The sequence below is a fragment of the Elephas maximus genome, chromosome 11 (assembly GCF_024166365.1).
Source record: "Elephas maximus indicus isolate mEleMax1 chromosome 11, mEleMax1 primary haplotype, whole genome shotgun sequence".
Lineage (NCBI taxonomy): Eukaryota > Metazoa > Chordata > Mammalia > Proboscidea > Elephantidae > Elephas > Elephas maximus.
In genome coordinates, this window is record NC_064829.1 from 29,954,194 (window position 1) to 29,974,492 (window position 20,299).

The following is a 20,299-nucleotide window of genomic DNA, read 5'->3' on the forward strand; positions in this document are numbered from 1 at the left end:
TACAACTGCCCCTCACCCTGGGGGGGGCCCCATAACCCCCGAAGACACTGCAGATTTGTGTATTTATTATAACAGTTCTACAGCAGGTGGCAAGAAAGCATCTCGAGGAAGGGGCACTGTTTTCTAGTTTGCACAAAGATGCCACAAGGCTCCTGGCAGCCTGGAAGATTTTGAAGGATTTTACTATGTCACACATGTCAAGGACTTTGGATTGTGTCCTGAAGGCAGTGGGACACCTTTGAGGGATTTAGAACTGGGAAGTGATAAGAGAAGACTGGAGTTTTAAGCAGATCACTCTTGACACCAGTATGGAGAATGAATTGGAAGTGGGGAGACTGGAGGCAGAAAAAGCATGCTAGGAGGTCATCAAAATAATCCAGGCAAACAAGGATGAGGTCCTAAAAGAAGGCTCTGGAACTCTGAAAGGAGAGGAGGGCTCCAGGGACTTTGCTGAGATAAAGTCCCTTTGTACTGGTGATGAGGTGTGGGGAGGTGAAGGTGAGGAAGAAGTGAGGAGCCTTCCAAGGTTTCTGGCTCCATCGCTGTGTGGGGCTATTTGTTAGATAAGGAAGAGGAAATGCTGAAAAGTGCATTTCAGAAACACAGTTTTGAAAAAATGTATAGGTGCTAGAGGTTTTCCTTCTGTTAACAGATGGTTGTAAATCAGGATTCTTTGGAACTCAATACTAAGGAAAAGTCTAAGTTTATAACTGAAGCCCAGTGCTTGGATTAGTGCCAAGTCTGTAGTTCAGAGTAAACCTTTCTCCCTGTGGCTTTCTCAGCTGGCCAGTGCCATGGCATTGGGCCTGGTGTGGTGGTGGTGCTGGAAGGACAGGGCAGAACTTATGCCAACCTGAGTTCAAGCCTCCTGTTGTGATGAATGTGTCCTTGGACACTTCTAATACAATAAGTGACTGTGTTTGATTTGTATGAACAAATCAGAGATTATGCAAAGACTGTGAAGTTGTTCTGATCTGCCATGATTTCTTTTTCTTAATTATTGTATTAGAAAAAAAATGATTACACAACTTGTTATTAGCCTTTTATCTGAAGGGTTAAGGCTTTAGCATAAGGAAGAAGGGGTGGGATTTAACTAATTTTTCATATTATCTATTATTTTAACCAGTGTAGTAAATCTGTCCAAAATGCCTAACACTTCCCTTGCTTAAGAAGTAGGGTGAACTCAGTCCAATCTTTTGAGTTTGTCAGGGTGTTCCCTGTGGTAACATTTAGATGCTAACGTAATTGATAGAAATGTAGGTGTTTTAAATATGAGCAATTGGTTTGGATATGTATACTACTCTAGGACAGTATACATATTGTTTTGAAAAATTGAAAGGTGCTTTTAAAATCGTTACTAGCTTGTATTCTGCAATAGAAAGAGCATGGGCTTGGAAATCAGGCAGAGCTGGGTTCAAATCATGACTCTGCAAACCTGGCTGTGTGACCTTGGGCAAGTTAATTAACCTTTCTGAGCATCTTTTGCGTCAGCCGTACTATGCATGTCTGTCTTACAGGGCTCTTGCTTGACTTCATTATTTTACTGATCCATTATAATGAAATCAAGCAAGAGGCCTGCATTGTTTTTTAAGTTTTGGTAAGATAGATAAAACATAACATTTGCTATTTTAACCACTTTTTTAAAATTTTATTGTGCTTTAGGTGAAAGTTTACAGTGCAAATTAGTTCCTCATTTAAAATTTTATACACAAATTGTTTTGTGATGTTGGTTGCAATCCCTGCAATGTGTCGACACTTTCCCCATTTTCACCCAGGTTCCCTGTGTCCATTTGTCCAGTTTTCCTGTCCCTTCCTGCCTTCACCTCTTTGCTTTTGGACAGGTGTTGCCCATTTGGCCTCCTGTACATGATTGAACTAAGAAGCACATTCCTCACATGTGCTATTGTTTGCTTAATAGGCCTGTCTAATCTTTGGCTGCTATTCATAAGGTTTTCACTGGCTAATGCTTTTCAAAAGTAGACTGCCAGGTCCTCCTTCCTAGTCTGTCTTAGTCTGGAAGCTCAGCTGAAACCTGCCCTCCATGGGAGACCCTGCTGGTATCTGAATACCGGTGGCATAGCTTCCAGCATCACAGGAACACGCAAGCCCCCACAGTACGACCAGTGAGCAACATCATGATAAACAGAGAAAAGATTAAAGTTGTCAAGGATTTCATTTTACTTGGTCCACAATCAATGGCCATGAAAGCAGCAGTCAAGAAATCACTGATGCATTGCATTGGGTAAATCTGCTGCAAAGGACCTCTTTAAAGTGTTGAAGAGCAAAGATGTCACCTTGAAAACTAAGGTGTGCCTGACCCAAGCCATGGTATTTTCAATCACATCATACGCATGTGAAAGCTGGACAATGAATAAGGAGGACCGAAGAGGAATCAACACCTTTGAATTGTGGTGTTGGCGAAGAATATTGAATATACCATGGACTGCCAAAAGAACAAACAAATCTGTCTTAGAAGTACAACCAGAATGCTCCTTAGAAGCAAGGATGGTGAGACTGCGTCCTACATACTTTGGACATGTTGTCAGGAGGGATGAGTCCCTGGAGAAGGACATCATGCTTGGCAGAGTACAGGGTCAGCGGAAAAGAGGAAGACCCTCAACGAGGTGGATTGACACAGTGGCTGCAACAATGAGCTCAAGCATTACAATGATTGTAAGGATGGCTCAGACCGGGCAGTATTTCGTTCTGTTGTACACAGGGTTGCTATGCATCGGAACTGAGTTGACGGCACCTAACAACAACAATCTTCGGCTGAAAGGTGGACTTCAAGAGTGGTTTCAGATCTGAGTTAGCCGGATGTCGGGTGGCCATAGTCTTGGATTCCTCCAGTCTCTGTTACACCAGTAAGTCTGGCCTGTTTTGTGAATTTGAATTTTGTTCTATATTTGTCTTCCGCTTTGTCCGGGATCCTCTGTTGTGATCCCCGTCAGAGCCATTGGTGACGGTAGCCGAGTCCAACCTAGTTCTTCTAGGCTCAGGTTGGTGGAGGCTGTGGTTCGTATGGCCCAGTAGTCCTTTGGACTAATATTTTCCGTGCGTCTTTGGTTTTTTTCATTCTCCTTTACTCCGGACAGGATGGGGCCAATAGATGTATCTTAGATGGCCACTTGAAAGATTTTTTGTGGGGGAGGGGGACAGTGCTTAAATCCATTCTTTTTTTGTTGTTGTTGTTTGATTTTTATTGTGCTTTAAGTGAAAGTTTACACATCGAGTCAGCCTCTCATACAAAAATTTATATATACCTTGCGCTCTCCCCCAATGAGACAGCACATTCCTTCCCTCCACTCTCTTTTCATGTCCTTTAGGCCAGCTTCTGACCCCTCAGCCCTCTCATCTCCCCTCCAGACAGGAAATGCCAACATAGTCTCATATGTCTACTTGATCCAAGAAGCTCACTCTTCACCAGTATCATTTTCTGCCCCACAGTCCAGTCCAATCCCTGTCTGAAGAGTTGGCTTTGGGAATGGTTTCTGTCTTAGGCTAACAGAAGGTCTGTGGACCATGACCTCTGGGGTCCTTCTAGTCTCAGTCAGACCATTAAGTCTGGTCTTTTTAGGAGAATTTGGGGTCTGCATCCCACTGCTCTCCTGCTCCCTCAGGGGTTCTATGTTGTGTTCCCTGTCAGGGCAGTCATCAGTTGTAGCCGGGCACCATCTAGTTCTTCTGGTCTCAGGATGATGGAGTCTCTGGTTTATGTGGCCCTTTCTGTCTCTTGGGCTTGTAATTATCCTGTGTCTTTGATGTTCTTTATTCTCCTTTGCTCCACATGGGTTGAGACCCATTGATGCATCTTAGATGGCCACTTGCTAGCGTTTAAAACCCGAAATACCACTCTCCAAAGTGGAATGCAGAATGTTTTCTTAATAGATTTTATTATGCCAGTTGACTTAGATGGCCCCTGAAACTGTGGACCCCAAACCCCCGCCCCTGTTATGCTGGCCTTGAAGCATTCACTTTATTCAGGAAACTTCTTTGCTTTTGGCTTAGTCCAGTTGTGCTGACCTCAACTGTATTGCGTGTTGTCTTTTCCTTCACCTAAAATAATTCTTATCTGCTGTCTAATTAGTGAATATCCCTCTTCCTCCCTCCCTCCCCTCTCTCATAACCATCAAAGAATATTTTCTTTTCTGTTTAAACTATTTCTCCAGTTCTTATAATAGTGGTCTTACACAATATTTCTCCTTTCGCAACTGACTAATTTCACTCAGCATAATGCCTTCCAGATTCCTCCATGTTACGAAATGTTTCACAGACTCATCATTGTTCTTTATCAATGCGTAGTATTCTATTGTGTGAATATACCATAATTTATCCATTCATCTGTTGATGGGCACCTTGGTTACTTCCAACTTTTTGCTATTGTAAACGGTGCTGCAATGAACATGGGTGTGCATTTATCTGTATTTGTAAAGGCTCTTATGTCTCGAGTATATATTCCAAGGAGTGGGATTGCTGGATCATATGGTAGTTCTATTTCTAGCTTTTTAAGGAAGCTCTAAATCAATTTCCAAAGTGGATGTACGATTTTACATTCCCACCAGCAGTGTATAAGTGTTCCAGTCTCTCCACAACCTCTCCAACATTTATTATTTTGTGTTTTTTGGATTAATGCCAGCCTTGTTGGAGTGAGATGGAATCTTATTGTGGTTTTGATTTGCATTTTTCTAATGGCTAATGATCGTGAGCATATCCTCATGTTTCTGTTCGCCACCTGAATGTCTTCTTCAGTGCCTGTTCATATCCTTTGTCCATTTTTTAATTGAGTTATTTGTGTTTTTGTTGTTGTTTTCACAGTATCATGTAGATTTTAGAGATCGGACGTGGATCGGAAATGTCACAGCTAAAAACATTTTCCCAGTTTGTAGGTAATCTTTTTACTCTTTTGGTAAAGTCTTTGGATGAGCATAGGTGTTTGATTTTTAGGAGCTCCCAGTTATCTAGTTTTTCTTCTGCATTGTTAGTAATGTTTCGTATACTGTTTATGCCATGTATTAGGGCTCCTAATGTTGTCCCTATTTTTTCTTTCATGATTTAGGCCTTTGATCCATTTTGAGTTAGTTTTTGTGCATGGTGTGTGGTATGGGTCTTGTTTCATGTTTTTGCAGATGGATATCCAGTTATGCCAGCACCATTTGTTAAAGAGACTGTGTTTTCCCCATTTAACTGACTTTGGGCCTTTGTCAAATATCAGCTGCTCATATGTGGATGGATTTATGTCTGGATTCTCAATTCTGTTCCATTGGTCTGTGTATCTGTTGTTATACCAGTAGCAGGCTGTTTTGACTACTGTGACGGTATAATAGGTTCTAAAATCAGGTAGAGAGAGGCCTCCCACTTTGTTCTTCTTTTTCGGTAATTCTTTACTTATCCGGGGCCTCTTTCCCTTCCATATGAAGTTGGTGGTTTGTTTCTCTATCTCATTAAAAAAATGTTCTTGGAATTTGGATCAGAATTGCATTGTATCTATAGATTGCACTTGGTAGAAGGGACATTTTTACAATGTTAAGTCTTCCTATCCATGAGCAAGGTATGTTTTTCCACTTATGTAAGTCTCTTTTGGTTCCTTTCAATAGTGTCTTGTAGTTTTCTTTGTATAGGTCTTTTATGTCTCTGGTAAGATTTATTCCTAAGCATTTTATCTTCTTGGGGGCTACTGTGAATGATACTTCGTGATTTCCTCCTTGTTCTTTTTGTTGGTGTAGAGGAATCCGACTGATTTTTGTATGTTTATCTTATATCCTGAGACTCTGCTAAAGTCTTCTATTAGTTTCAGTAGTTTTCTTGAGGACTCTTTAGGGTTTTCTGTGTATGAGATGATGTCATCTGCAAATAGAGATACTTTTACTTCTTCTTTACCCTTCCTTGCCCTTTATTTCTTTATCTAGCCGAATTACTCTGGCTAGGACCTCCAGCACAATGTTGAATAAGAGTGGTGATAAAGGGCATCCTTGTCTGGTTCCGGATCTCATGGGGAGTGTTTTCAGGCTCTCTCCATTTAGGGTGATGTTGGCTGTTGGCTTTGTATAAATGCCCTTTATTATGTTGAGGAATTTTCTTTTTCTTCCTATTTAGCTGAGAGTTTTTATCATGAATGGATATTGAACTTTGTCAAATGCCTTTTCTGCATCAATTGATAAGATCACGTGATTCTTGTCTTTTGTTTTATTTATATGATGGATTACATTAATTGTTTTTCTAATGTTGAACCATCCCTGCATCCAAAAAAACCAGTGCCATCCCTGCATACTTAGTATGAATCCCACTTGGTCATGGTGAATTATTTTTTTGATATGTTGTTGAATTCTGTTGGCTAGAATTTTGTTGAGGATTTTTGCATCTGAGTTCATGAGGGATATAGGTCTGTAATTTTCTTTTTTTGTGGAATCTTTACCTGGTTTTGTCATCAGGGATATGCTGGCTTCATAGAATGAGTTTGGTAGTATCCCATCCTTTTCTATGCTCTGAAATTCCTTTAGTAATAGTGGTGCTAACTTTTCTCTGAAAGTTCAGTAGAACTCTGCAATGAAGCTGTCTGGACCAGGGTTTTTTTTTTTTGTTGGGAGTTTTTGATTACCTTTTCAATCTCTTGTTTTGGGTCTATTTAGTTGTTCTACCTCTGTGTTAGTTTAGGTAGGCAGTGTATTTCTAGGAATTCATCCATTTCTTCTAGGTTTTCAAGTTTGTTTGAGTATAGTTTTTCATAGTAGTCTGCTATGATTCTTTTAATTTCAGTTGGGTCTGTTGTAATATCACCCCTCTCATTTCTTATTTGGGTTATTTGCTTCCTCACCTGCTTTTTTTTTTTTTTTGAGTTTGACCAATGGTTTATCAATTTTGTTAATTTTTTGAATGAATCAGGTTTTGGTTTTATTAACTCTTTCAGTTGTTTCTCTCTTTTCCATTTCTGCCCTAATTTTATCATTTGCTTTCTTTTGTTGTTCTCCTTCTGTTTGTTCAAGTTGTAGGGTTAATCCTTTGATTTTGGCCCTTCCTTATTTATGTGTGTGTTTCTTGGTATAAATTGAATACTGCTTCTGCTGTGTCCCAAAGGTTCTGATAAAAGTATTTTCATTCTCATTGGATTCTATGAATTTCTTTATTCCATCCTTAAATATCTTCTGTAACCCAGTTGTTTTTGAGCAGGGTATTGTTCAGTTTCCAAGTGTTTGATTTCTTTTCCCAGCTTTTTCTGTTATTGATTTCTACTTTTATGGCCTTATGGTCAGAGAACATAGTTTGTAATATTTCGATGTTTTGGATTCTGCTAAGGCTTGCTTTATGACCTAATATGTGGTCTATTCTAGAGAATGTTCCACGTGCAGTAGAAAAGAAAGTATACTTGGCTGCTGCTGGGTGGAGTGTTCTGTATATGTCTATGAGGTCAAGTTGGTTGATTGTGGCATTTAGATCTCCCGTGTCTCTATTGAGCTTCTTTCTGGATGTCCTGTCCTTCACCAAAAGTGGTGCGTTGAAATCTCCTACTATAATTGTGCAGCTGTCTGTCTCACTTTTCAGTGTTGTTAGAGTTTTTTATGCATCTTGCAGTCCTGTCATTGGGTTCATAAATATTTAATATGGTTATATCCTCCTGGTGTATTATCCCTTTAACCATTATATATTGTCTTTCCTTGTCCTTTTGGGGGGATTTAATTTTAAAGTCTATTTTGTCAGAAATTAATACTGCCATTCCTGCTCTTTTTTGATTGTTTGCTTGGTATATTTTTTTCCATCCTTTGAGTGTTTTTTTGTGTCTCTAAGTTTAAGGTGTGTCTCTTGTAGGCAGCATATACATGGATCGTGGTTTTTATCCATTCTGCCACTTTCTGTCTCTTTATTTGTGCATTTAGTCCATTAACATTTAGCATAATTATGGATAGGTATGAGTTTAGTGCTGTCATCTTGATGTCTTTTTTTGTGTGTTGTTGACAGTTTCTTTTTCCCACTTAATTTTTTATGCTGAGCCTTTTATGTATTGCCTTTTCCTCTTATTCATTGTTGTTTATTTTCTTTCTGCTGAGTCTTTATTTTTTTCTTGTATTTTGATAAGTAGGATAGTTAGTCTCCTTTGTGGTTACCTTAACATTTACCCCTATTTTTCTAAGTTTAAACCTAAGTTTTATTTCTTTATATTGCTTTGTCTTCCTCTCCATGTAAAAGATCTATGACTGCATTTCTTAGTCCTTCTTTAATGTTGTAATGTTGTCCTCTTTTACATAATAACATTGCTGTTTCCCCGTTGTGAGCGTTTTTTAATCTTGATTTATTTTTGTGATTTCCCTGTCTGGGTTGACATCTGATTGCTCTGTCTAGTGTTCTAGTCTTGGGTTGATACCTGATATTATTGATCTTCTAACCAGAGAACTCCCTTTAGTATTTCTTGTAGTTTTGGTTTGGTTTTTACAAATTCCCTAAACTTCTGTTTATCTGGAAATGTCCTAATTTCACCTTCATATTTGAGACACAGTTTTGCTGGATATATGATTCTTGATTAGCAGTTTTTTTCCTTCAATGCTTTGTTTAAGTCATCCCATTGCCTTCTTGCCTGCGTGGTTTCTACCGAGTAGTCCGAGCTTATCCGTATTGACTGTCCTTTGTAGGTAACTTTCGTTTATCCCTAGTGCTCTTAAAATTCTCTCTTTATCTTTGGTTTTGGCAAGTTTGATTATAATATGTCTTGGTGACTTTATTTTAAAATTTTCCTTTTGTGGAGTTCAATGAGCATCTTGGATAGATACCTTTTCATCTTTCATGATATCAGGGAAGTTTTCTGCCAACAAATCTTCAACTATTCTGTCTGTATTTTCTGTTATCCATCCCTGTTCTGGTACTCCAGTCACTCGTATGCTATTTCTCTTGATAGAATCCCACATGATTCTTAAGGTTTCTTCATTTTTTTAAATTCTTTTATCTGATTTTTCTTCATATGTATTGGTACCAAGTGCTTTATCTTCAAGGTCGCTAATTCTGCCTTCCACTTGCTCGATTCTGCTCCTCTGACTTTCTATTGAGTTGTCTAATTCTGTAATTTTATTGTTAACCTTCTGAATTTCTGATTGCTGTCTCTCTATGGATTCTTGCAGCTTATTAAATTTTTCCTTATGTTTTTTAATAACCTTTTTCAACTGTTTTATCTGTGTGTTCCTTGGCTTTTTCTGCATATTGCCTGATCTCCTTTCTAATATCTTGAAGAGTTCTGTATATTAATCTTTTGAATTCTGTATCCGGTAATTCCAGGAAGACACCTGCATCCAGAAGATCCTTTGATTCTCTGTGATGAGAGCTTGTTGAAGCTTTATGGTCTGTTTCTTTATGTGTTTTGATATTGACTGTTGTCTGTGAACCATCTGTAAGTTATATTAGTTTATTTTATGTTTGCTTACTGTATCCTAGTTTCTTGCTTTGTTTTATTTTGATTTGCCAAAATGGGTTTTTTGAGTGAGCTAGCTTGGTTATTTTCACCTTTGGAGCTCTGACATCCTGTCACCAGATGGCTAGAGCTGTTATCAGGTATATGAGCTTATGAGTTCATTCACTTTTCTTGTGTGGATTCAGCTCAGATGTCCAGGCAGCTGGTCATCAAGTGTGAGATATAGTCTCTGTTGTACAGTCTTAGGGGGCAGGTGTGTTTGGTGTAGGTACCGGTATCTGGTTGCAGCAGGGGGTCACACTTTGAATGAGGCAGGGGCCAAGAGCCGTCCCCCGAGTGTCTCTGAGGAAAGTGCATCTCTGTTCCCTAGAGCATACAAGTGGGTAGGTTCTGCAGATGGACCATGGGCACCCAATGCTTTTTGTTGTAAGGACTGGGAGGTACCAGTTATCCTTGGACCCCTGTCGCAGGTGGCTGTGGGGCCTGAGTGGAGTCACCAGTCCTTATGCCCCTGATGTGGGTAGGTGAGGACCCTATTTAATAGGCAAAGCAGTGTGAAATATCAAACACCCACCTCTTCACCGCATAGCTGAAACGGTTACAGTCTGCCAGCAAGGGCCTATTCTCCTCAATAGGCCAACACAGGTCCATGTAGGGGGAAAGGTATTCAAAGTCCACAGACCATTTATACCTGGAAAGGAGCTGCTTCTGTCCTGAGCTCCCCTGGTTAGTGGAGCTGGCAAATTATCTTTCCCCCCAGTTGTGAATTTATTCCTACTCCAAGGCCGGGAGGATGGCTCTGGGCACTCAACATGGCCTATCTCAGGCCCAGGGAAATCACCAGCCACTGAAGCTGGCTTGGGGGCTGAGGGTGTGGTAAAATATACACAAGTACTTAGCGTTTGCTGAGAGCGCCATTCTTCTCTGGTTCTGGAGGTGTGAGTAGGCTGTGCGACTGGCTGCTTCTTCCTGAGGGAACTTTGTCTGAACGCTACCACTGGACCCTGGGAATGGTGCCTGAGGGATCCTGGTGATCCAGGTCTGGTAACTGCTCTCTGCTTCTGAACCGTCTCTCCTTTCCGCTGCTGCTCAGTCCGTTTTGTAACTTTGCCTTTGATGATCAGGGCTCCTAGTTTGTCATAAATATAATCATTTCACTTTTTTTTTCTGGTCTTTGTTGTTAGAGGGATCTCAGGAAGCGTCTGGCTATTGCATCATCTTGGCTCTGCCTTCCGGCTTGAAAGCTTTTAAGACCCCAGACACTACTCACCAAAATAGGGTTTAGAATATTTTCTTTAGGAACTATGTTATGCCAGTTGACCTAGATGTCCTCTGAGACCATGGTCACCCACCCTCAGGCCTAGTAACTCGATCCCTCAGGTGTTTGGATGTGTCTAGGAAGTTTCTATGACTTTGCCTTGCTCAAGTTGTGCTGACTTCTCCTATATTGTGTGTTGTCTTTCCCTTCACCAAAGTTAATACTCATCTGCTATCTAGTTAGTGATTTTCCCACTCCACACCTCATCAGAAAGATTTTTTTCTGTGTATAAACCTTTTCTTGGATTTTTATAATAGTGGTCTGATACAATTTTTGTCCTTTTGTGATTGACTTATTTCACTTGACATAATGCCCTCCAGATTCATCCACGTTATGAGATGTTTCGCGGATTCATCATTGCTCTTTATTGTTCTATAGTATTCCATTGTGTGTATGTACCATAATTTGTTATTCATTCATCTGTCGATGGGCATTTAGGTTGCTTCCATCTTTTTGCTATTGTGAACAATGCTGCAGTGAACATGGGTGTGCATATACCTATTTGTGTGATGGCTCTTATTTCTCTAGGATATATTCCTAGGAGTGGGATTGCTGGATCATATGATAATTCTATTTCTAGCTTTTTAAAGACGTGCCGTATCACTTTCCATAGTGCTTGTACCATTTTACATTTCTACCAGCAATGCATAAGAATTCTAACCTCCCTGCAATGTCTCCAACTTTGTTATTTTCTGTTTTTTCTTGATTGGTACCAGTAATGTTGGGCTAAGACGGTGTCTCATTTTAGTTTTGATTTGCATTTCTCTAATGGCTAATGATCATGAGCATTTCCTCATGTGTCTGTTAGCTGTCTGAATGTCTTCTTTGGAGACATGTCTGTTCATATCCTTTTCTCATTTTTATTTGAATTATTTGTCTTTTTGTTGTTGAAGTATTGAAGTATTTTATAGATTTTAGAGATTAGACCCTTGTTGGTTATGTTGCAGCCAAAATTTTTTTCCCAATATGTAGGTTCTCTTTTTACTCTCTTTCTGAAGTCTTTTAATGAGCATAAGTGTTTAATTTTTAGGAGCTCCCAGTTATCTAGTTTATCTTCTGGTGTTTGTGCATTGTTAGTTATTACTGTATTTATGCCATTTTTAGGGCCCCTAGTAAAAAAAAAAAAATAGTGTTGTCCCTATTTTTTTTCCGTGATATTTATCGTTTAGGTTTTATATTTAGGTCTTTGATCCATTTTGAGTTAGTTTTTGTGTATGGTGTGAGGTATGGGTCCTGTTTTATTTATTTATTTTTTTTACAGATGGACATCCACTTTTGTCTGCACCATTTATTAAAAAGACTGTCTTTTCCCCCATTTAGTGGACTTTTGTCCATTGTCAGAGACCAGCTGATAAAAAAAAAATAGGTGGATGGATTTATGTCTGGGTTCTTGATTGTGTTCCATTGGTCTATGTGTCTGTCATTGTACCAGTACCATGCTCTTTGAATGCAATGGCTGTGTAGTAAGTTCTGAGATCAGGTAGTCTGAGACCTTCTGCTTTGTTATTTTTCTTCAGTAAAGCTTTCAACGGCACTGGGTGGGTGGTTGGAATGCTTTGCTTATCCGGGTCCTCTTTCCTTTGCATATAAAGTTGATGATTAGTTTTTCCATCTTGTTAAAGAGTGCCATTTGTTTTGGATCAAATCACTTTGGGTAGAATTGACATTTTCGTGGTGTTGAGCCTTCCTATTCATGAGCATGGTATGCTTTTCCATTTTTGTTGTCTGTTTTAGTTTCTTGCAGTAACGTTTTGTATTTTTGTTTGTATAGGTCTTTTATGTCCTTGGTTAGATTTATTTCTAAGTGTTTTATCTTTTTAGGGGCTTTTATAAATGGTATTGTTTTCCTGATTTCCTTTTCAAAGTTCTCTTTGTTGGTGTATGGGAATCCAACTGATTTTTGTACGTTTACCTTGTATCCTGCTGCTGTGCTGAAAAAGATTCAGTTAGTTCTTAGTTCCAGTAGTTTTCTTGTGGAATCTTTGGGATTGCGTATGCTCAGTATCATATCATCTTCGAATACGGATAGTTTTACTTCTTCATTACCAGTTTGGATGCCTTTATTTCTTTTTCTTGTGTTATTGCTCTAGGTAGGACTTTGAGCACAATGTTAAATAGGAGTGGTGATAAATGACATCCTAGTCTTGTTCTCGTTCTCAAGGGGAATGCTTTCAGCCTCTCTCCATTGGGAATGATGTTGGCTATTCATTTTGTCTAGATACCCTTTATTATTTTGAGGAATTTTTCTTTTTTATTGAGAGCTTTTATCAGGAATGTATGTTGGACTTTACTAAATGCCTTTTCTGCATTGACAGAGATGATCATATGGCTTATTTTAACCATTTTAAGTGGCAATTCAGTGATATTAATTAATTCAAAATGTTCTGCAGCCACCACCATTATTTCTGAAATTTTCATCACACCAAACAGAAACTCAGTACCCATTAAGAAATAACTTCTCATTCTCCTCAACTGCCCTACCCCCAGTCACCTGGTAACCACTAATAAGCTTTAGTCTCTAAGCATTTGCCTATTCTAGATATTTCATACAAGTGGGAGAATACAGTATTTGTCCTTTTTTGTCTGACTTGCATCACTCAGCATAATGTTTTCAAGGTTCAGTTATGTTGCAGCCTATATCAGAACTTCATTTCTCTTTAAGGCTGAATAATACAAGAGCCTTGGATTTTTGAGACATGTGTATCTATTGAGAACTACTGTGCGTTGGGCACTGTGATGGCACTAGGGGTCCTGTGGTGAACTCTTACTCGTTTTCAGTCCTCTAGGTGTATTGCTTATGTGTTGCTGTGTAATAAATCACTCCAAAACTTCATGGCTTAAAACAGCCAGGATTATTTCTCACAGTGGTGTAAGTTGGCTGAGTGGTGCTTCTGCTGGTCTCACTGGAGGGTCAGCTGGGGCTGGGCTCAGCTGGGACAAGTAATCGTCTCTTTCCAGGTGGCCTTCTGTCCTCAAGGAGACCAAACCGAATTCCTCACATGGTAGTCTCAGGGTTCCCAGAGGGCAAGAGTGGAGACTGCAAAACCTCTTGCTACTTGGCCTCAAAAGTCACACCACAGTGATTTCAGTTTATCCCATTGGCCGAAGCAAGTCACGAAGCCAGCCCAGATTCCAGGGGTGGGGAAACTGAGTGCACTCTGGGTGACAGGAGTGGCAGGGAATGTGTGAGAGCACGTTTAATCTACTGCAGTGGGGAGTCAGAACATCAGTACACATAAATAAGCAAATAAGTGATTTGAAAAATCACTTCAGAAGCACAAATGCAACTGAGATAGAGAATAGGGGGTGGGGGGTAGGTCTGTTTATATAGATTGGTCCGAAAAGATGTTCCTGAGGAGTTGACGTCTGAACTGAGTCCTCGAGGACGAGAAAGCGCATGCTGTGCCAAGGACCAGGGAGGGCATTCCAGAAGAGAGAACGGCCTGGGCAAAGGTCCTCGGGTGGGAGAGCACTTGTTCGAGGGATTGGAAGCTGCCTGGCTTCTGGAAAGGCCGTGTGCCTGGAGGTTGAACTGAGATAATCTGAGTGATGCCCTAAGCACCATGCCTGGCATGTGGTAGGGCTGAATTTAGTTTCTTTTCTTCTAGAAAATAGAAGGTGGAAATAAGTTTAATTAAAAATTAGATGGGAATCAGCTTCATTAGATGAATGAATCTAACTCATTAGATGGGGCTCTAATATAAATTTTTCTATGTACGGCTCAGATTGGGGAAAAAAAATGTTTTTATAGGGGTAGATGTTGAAAGGTTATAACTGTTTTGCAAACAAACACTCGCCCCTAGATGTTTCTTAATAGTGTCTCTGACCTTTTCTGAATATTTGTTTGATTTCTTTTTAAGATATAGTGTTTTGGGTGAAGAATGTTTATAAGCCAGAAATAATTCCTAGTCTATGTCTCCTAGTTCCCTGGGGGAAGGGAGAATTCACAAAGGAGTAAGGAGTAGAAATCTCTGAAAGTCTCTTCTCCTTCGCAGGGTGTGAATGTGACTTGGACGGTGTTCTCCCTGAAATATGTGATGCCCATGGAAGGTGTCTCTGCCGCCCTGGGGTGGAGGGCCCTCGATGTGATACCTGTCGTTTAGGTTTCTACTCATTCCCTGTATGCCAAGGTAAGTGGGCAAAGCATTGTTGTTAGCTGCCATTGAGTCTGCTCATGGTAACCCCACGCACAGCAATGAAATGTTGTCCTGTCCTGCACCATTCCCACAGTGGGTTGCGGATTGAACCGTTATGATCATAGGGATTTCATTGACTGATTTTCAGAAATAGGTTGCCAGACCTTTCTTCTTAGTCTATCTTAGTCTGGAAGCTCTGCTGAAACCTGCTTAGCGTCATAGGCACATGCAAGCCTCCACTAACAGATGGGTGGTGGCTGCACATGAGGTGCACTGGTTGGGAATTAAACCCAGGTCTCCCGCATGGAAACCAAGAACTCTACCACTGAACCCCCAATGCCCCAGGCAAAACATAGCATCCTGATAATTATTCCTCCAAGACAGATTTCCTCCTGAGGAACCGAAGAGGCAGAGCTGTGTGACCTTCAGTTTAATAATGAGCTCTTAGCTTATGTACGTGTGTTATGTGTAGCTGTCCTCCTAGCTTCCTTTACCTTCCATTCCTACCCTTCTTCCTCCCTGGTAGTTAAGCTCATGAGCTCTAGCTCAGCTTTCCGTGTTCCAGTCCTGGCTTGGAGAGGAGCTGGTATCTGAACACTTTAGGAGCCTGCTGTGTAGACATGGGAAGGAGCAGAGCATCCTGGAGGAGGGAACAGCATATTCAAATCCACAGAGACACGAAGCCTCTCTGTCTGCTTTGTGTCCCGTCCTAATATGAGCCCCTGAAGTGAAGGGAGGGAGGTGAGGAGGAGGTGTCTGGCCCAGTCCCTAGAGCATAATAGATATACAGTAAATGTTGGGCGAATGAAGAAATGAAGGAATTTTCCTAAGTTCTCTCCCTGCCTCCTCCCCACTGTCTGCCCTTTTTCTTTCCTCAGCTGCTAATGTGGTAGGGAGAGGAGGGGGAAGAGGAAGAGATGTTTATTAGTCAGAGCTCAGTGTAGCAAATAAACACCCCCCAATATTATAAACAGAAAGGGACTTACTATAGGTAATTAGGTGTAAGTTGTTAAGGGCTGGAGCCAGCAGGCTCTAGGCTGGCTTCCAAGGAGGCCTTCAATAGAACTGTGATGTTGTCAGACCAGACTGCTGTGGCTGTAGCCCAAGGACAGGAAGACCTGCTGCTGCCTCCATGCCCATCTCTGGGCACCCAGGAAGCTAGAGACAGGGTGCAGCTGCAGAAATGGTCAGCAAGGAGCAGGGAGGCACCTCCTCCTTACTTGCTAACAACAATTTGCAAAACCGAGTTGGCATACAGAGCCAAGTTCCAATCTGTGAAGTGTTGTTTATGTCTTTCCAGCCTCTGTACACAGGAGGAGTTTAGGAGAGGTATTGGGCAATCCCATCTGCAAGATCAGCCACACTAAGGAACTGTGAGTGTGGGATGGGAGCAGGAAAAGCCCTTCTTTTAGGTGGATGACAAGGAAGTGAAGAGCAAGGGCCGTGCAGGCTATTAACCTGGGCAATTATTTAACCCTTCTGCTCCTCAGTTTTCTTCTCTGTTAAACAGGGATATAATAAAAGTACTCACCTCAGAACACTGTTTTGAAGGTCACATATGTACTGACACGTAAAGCTCTTAGAGCCTAGCAAGCACTTGCTTCTACCTTAGCTACTGTTGTTTTATCCTTATTTTTCTGCCCCATACTTTCTTCTACCTCACTTTACAAACCTATAACCCAATCCCAGTTCATCTCCCTGTTTGCTTAGATGCCTGAATGCCAAATCCTTCCTTTTATCTGACTCCCTGGCATGCCCTGTTCATGGACCTCTCTCCTCTGCTCCCATTTCTCAGCCTTAGCCCCTCAGAAGCCACAGAAATTCTCATAAGTCTCTACCCAGAGATTTGGCTACTTGCCAGGTGGGGAGTAAGGAAAGGAAGGGGGTATCTTTTCTCTCTCTGCCTTGACTGTAATAAGAGAAATACAGTATCAGAAGTTGGAATTTCTAATGCATTTTCTGTGAAAACATCGGTACAGGAGATGGTTATGTTCTAACATAAACGTATAGAAAACTGTACACATGTCCAAGGCTGTATCCTTTCAGCAGTGATTGGAGAAGGATAATCCAAGCTAGTAGGGCCTGCCTGCACATGGGCCAAAAAAAAGTAAACTTTTTGAATTTTGATGACAGTCTCTAAGCCACACACACAGCAAGTGGTAAAGGGTAAAAATCTCACTGGCCAAGGAGGCTTAAGTACAATCTTCCATCAATAAGTGTCTTATCCTGACCCAGGGGTGATCCTGAAATAGCCAGGGTAAAAGATAAAAACAAGTGGAAAAATATAAGCAGGAACATCAGAGGCTGAACATTGCAGGGGAAATAGGATTTACAGAATTAGTTCACCCAAGTCACTACACAAATAAATTACCAAATAAATAATAACAATCCCAGAAGGGGGTTATCAGATGCCAGAGTTGCTGCAGTGTATTATGTAAAATGTCCAGATTTCAATTAAAAAGAATGAGACATGAAAAGGAATAGGAAAGTGTGACCCATATACAGGAAAAAAGAAGTTCTTCAGGCTGAAAGCAAATGATACCAGAAAGTAATCTGAACTCACATGAAAAAACAAAGAGTATTAGTAATGGTAGTTATTTAGGTAGCTACAAAAGACATTCAGCCATTTCAGGAGGTACCATATGATCAGGAACTGATAATACTGAAGAAAGAGGTCCAAGCTGCACTGAAGGCATTGACGAAAAACAAGGCTTAAGGAATTGACAGAATACCAATTGAGATGTTTCAACAAACAAATCCAGTGCTGGAAGTGCTCACTTGTCCATGCAAAGAAATTTGGAAGACAGCTATCTGACCAACTGACTGGAAGAGATCCATATTTATGCATATTCCAAAGAAAGGTGATCCAACCGAATGCGGAAATTATCGAACAATATCATTAATATCACACACAAGTAAAATTTTGCTGAAAATCATTCAAAATCGGCTGCAGCAGTACCTTTAGAGGGGACTGCCAGAAATTCAACTTGGATTCAGAAGAGGACATGGAACCAGGGATATCATTGCTGATGTCAGATGGACCCTGGCTGAAAGCAGAGAATACCGGAAAGATGTTTACCTGTGTTTCACTGACTATGCAAAGGCATTTGACTGTGCGGGTCATAACAAATTATGGATAACATTGCGAAGAATGGGAACTCCAGAACACTTAATTGTGCTCATGAGGAACCTGGACATAGAGCATGAGGCAGTCGTTCAAACAGAACAGGGGAATACTGTGTGGTTTAAAGTTAGGAAAAATGTGTGTCAGGGTTTTATCATTTCACCATACTTATTCGATCCGTATGCTGAGCAAATAATCGAAGAAGCTGGACTATACGAAGAAGAATGGGGCATCAGGATTGGAGGAAGACTCATTAACAACCTGTGTTACACAGATGACACAAGCTTGCTTGCTGAAAGCAAAGAGGTCTTGGAGCACTTATTGATGAAGATCAGAGACCACAGCCTGCAGTATGGATTGCACCTCAACATAAAGAAAACAAAAATTTTCACAGTTGGAACAAAAAGTAACATCATGATAAACAGAGAAAAGATTGAAGTTGTCAAGGATTTTGTTTTACTTGGATCTACAATCAGTGACCATGAAGTAGCAGCCAAGTTATCAAACAAAGCATTGGATTGGGCAAATCTGCTGCAAAAGACCTCTTTAAAGTGTTAAAACACAAAGATGTCACTTTAAGGACTAAAATGCGCCTGACCCAGGCCAGGGTATTTTCAATTGCCTCATATGCATGTGAAAGCTGGACTGTGAATAAGGAAGACCGAAGAAGAATTGACACCTTTGAATTATGGTGTTGGCCAAGAATATCGAATATACCACAGGCTGTCAGAAAAATAAACAAGCCTGTCTTGAAAGAAGCACAGCCAGAATGCTCCTTAGAAGCAAGGATGGCCAAACTTCATCTCACATACTTTGGACATGCTATCAGGAGGGGCCATTTCCAGAAGAAGGACATCATGCTTGGCAGAGTACAGGGTCAGCGAAAAAGAGGAAGAGCTCAATGAGATGGATTAACACAGTGGCCGCAACAGTGGCCTCAAACATAGCAACATTTATGAGGATGATGCAGGACTGGGCAGTGTTTTGTTGTGTTGTACATTGGGTTGCTATGAGTTGGGATGGACTCGACGGCACCTAACAAGAACAGACCAATGTGAAAGTGAAATAGAATAGATTAGAAATTATTAGAATGAATCACAAATAGTAACGGTAAGAAATGTCGTATACAATTCTTGTTTCTACTTATACATGTCTTTATAAATGTCTATGTTTATACCTATTATCTACTAATCTGTGTGTTTCTTGGGTTGCAATGTAAAATGTATTTTTTACTGTCGTTGTTAACTAAAGAAGTTTGAAAGATGCAGTGTGAAAGAACTCTGGAGGATTTTGTTTGTGCTTTTGATAGTTCGTCACTTTTACTCTGCTTCTTGGTCCTGTGGCCTCAGACGCTCAAATAGTTACAGCTGTGGTCATGGAGCATCTGTGTGAATTTGCTATCTCTCTTTCAGCTGGAAGCTCTTGCTCAATAAATTACAGCAATAGTTTGATGAATCCATCCCACCATGAAGCTATTCCTGTGTCAGAATACAGTGGATAATTCCTTACCAAACTTGTTCGAGGGGCAAGAAACCATTCTGCCTTATCTTTTACACATTATCTGTGAGGAGTACCTGAAAAAAAAAAACAACAACAACAAAAAAACCAGTTGCCATTGAGTCGATTCTGACTCATAGCATGCTCTGTTTGATCTTTAACCCATTGACTTATTTTTACTCTTCTGCTTTAAACTCAGTACAGAAAAAGGAGAGTATAAATTTTGATGTCCTACTGCAAGGTCGGCAGCTCGAAACCACTCTCTGCGGGAGAAAGATTAGCAGCCTACTTCCATAAAGTTTAACAGCCTTAGAAATCCTATGCGGTAGTTCTACTCTGTGTTATAGGGTCGCTATGAGTCGGAATCGCCTCAGCAGCAATGGGTTTGTTTTTTTGGCTTATCATCTCTTCGTCACTGACTCAAAAGCCTGGAAACTCCAGTCTGATCTTATCCACAAGCTACATAGAAGTGTAAGGGGCAGATAAAATTAGTTTTTAAAAAAATATTTGGATTTGATTAATTTAATAAATACATTGACCTTTGTGGGGGAAAATGAGATAATTGGGAATTTGCAAATATGTGTGATAATCATTTTAATTAGAATAACTCTTTCAAATGAGAATCATCTGATGTTCTTGATATGAATATCAAAGAAAAATTTCCTTGAATTTGAAAGCAAATACAAGGAAAATATTTTAACCCCCCCCCCCCCGCTTTTTTTTCTTCCCCCCGCCACATCCCTCTTTTTGAAGATGTTAAAATTGAAGTGTTGGTCCCAAGATACGATAGATACAAAAATTCCAAGGCCGTGTCACCATATGCAAATTCTCAAAGA

General features: G+C 40.4%; 1 protein-coding gene across 1 annotated transcript in view; it reads left to right on the top strand.

Moving 5' to 3' along the window:
* The window catches only part of LAMA3 (laminin subunit alpha 3), a 323,465-nt gene that overhangs the window by 103,032 nt on the left and 200,134 nt on the right, over window positions 1-20,299 (top strand). The window contains exon 12 of the mRNA XM_049902138.1: window positions 14,702-14,836. Within this exon, the coding sequence (XP_049758095.1) occupies window positions 14,702-14,836 (135 nt within the window). The remainder of the gene's footprint in view (window positions 1-14,701; window positions 14,837-20,299) is intronic.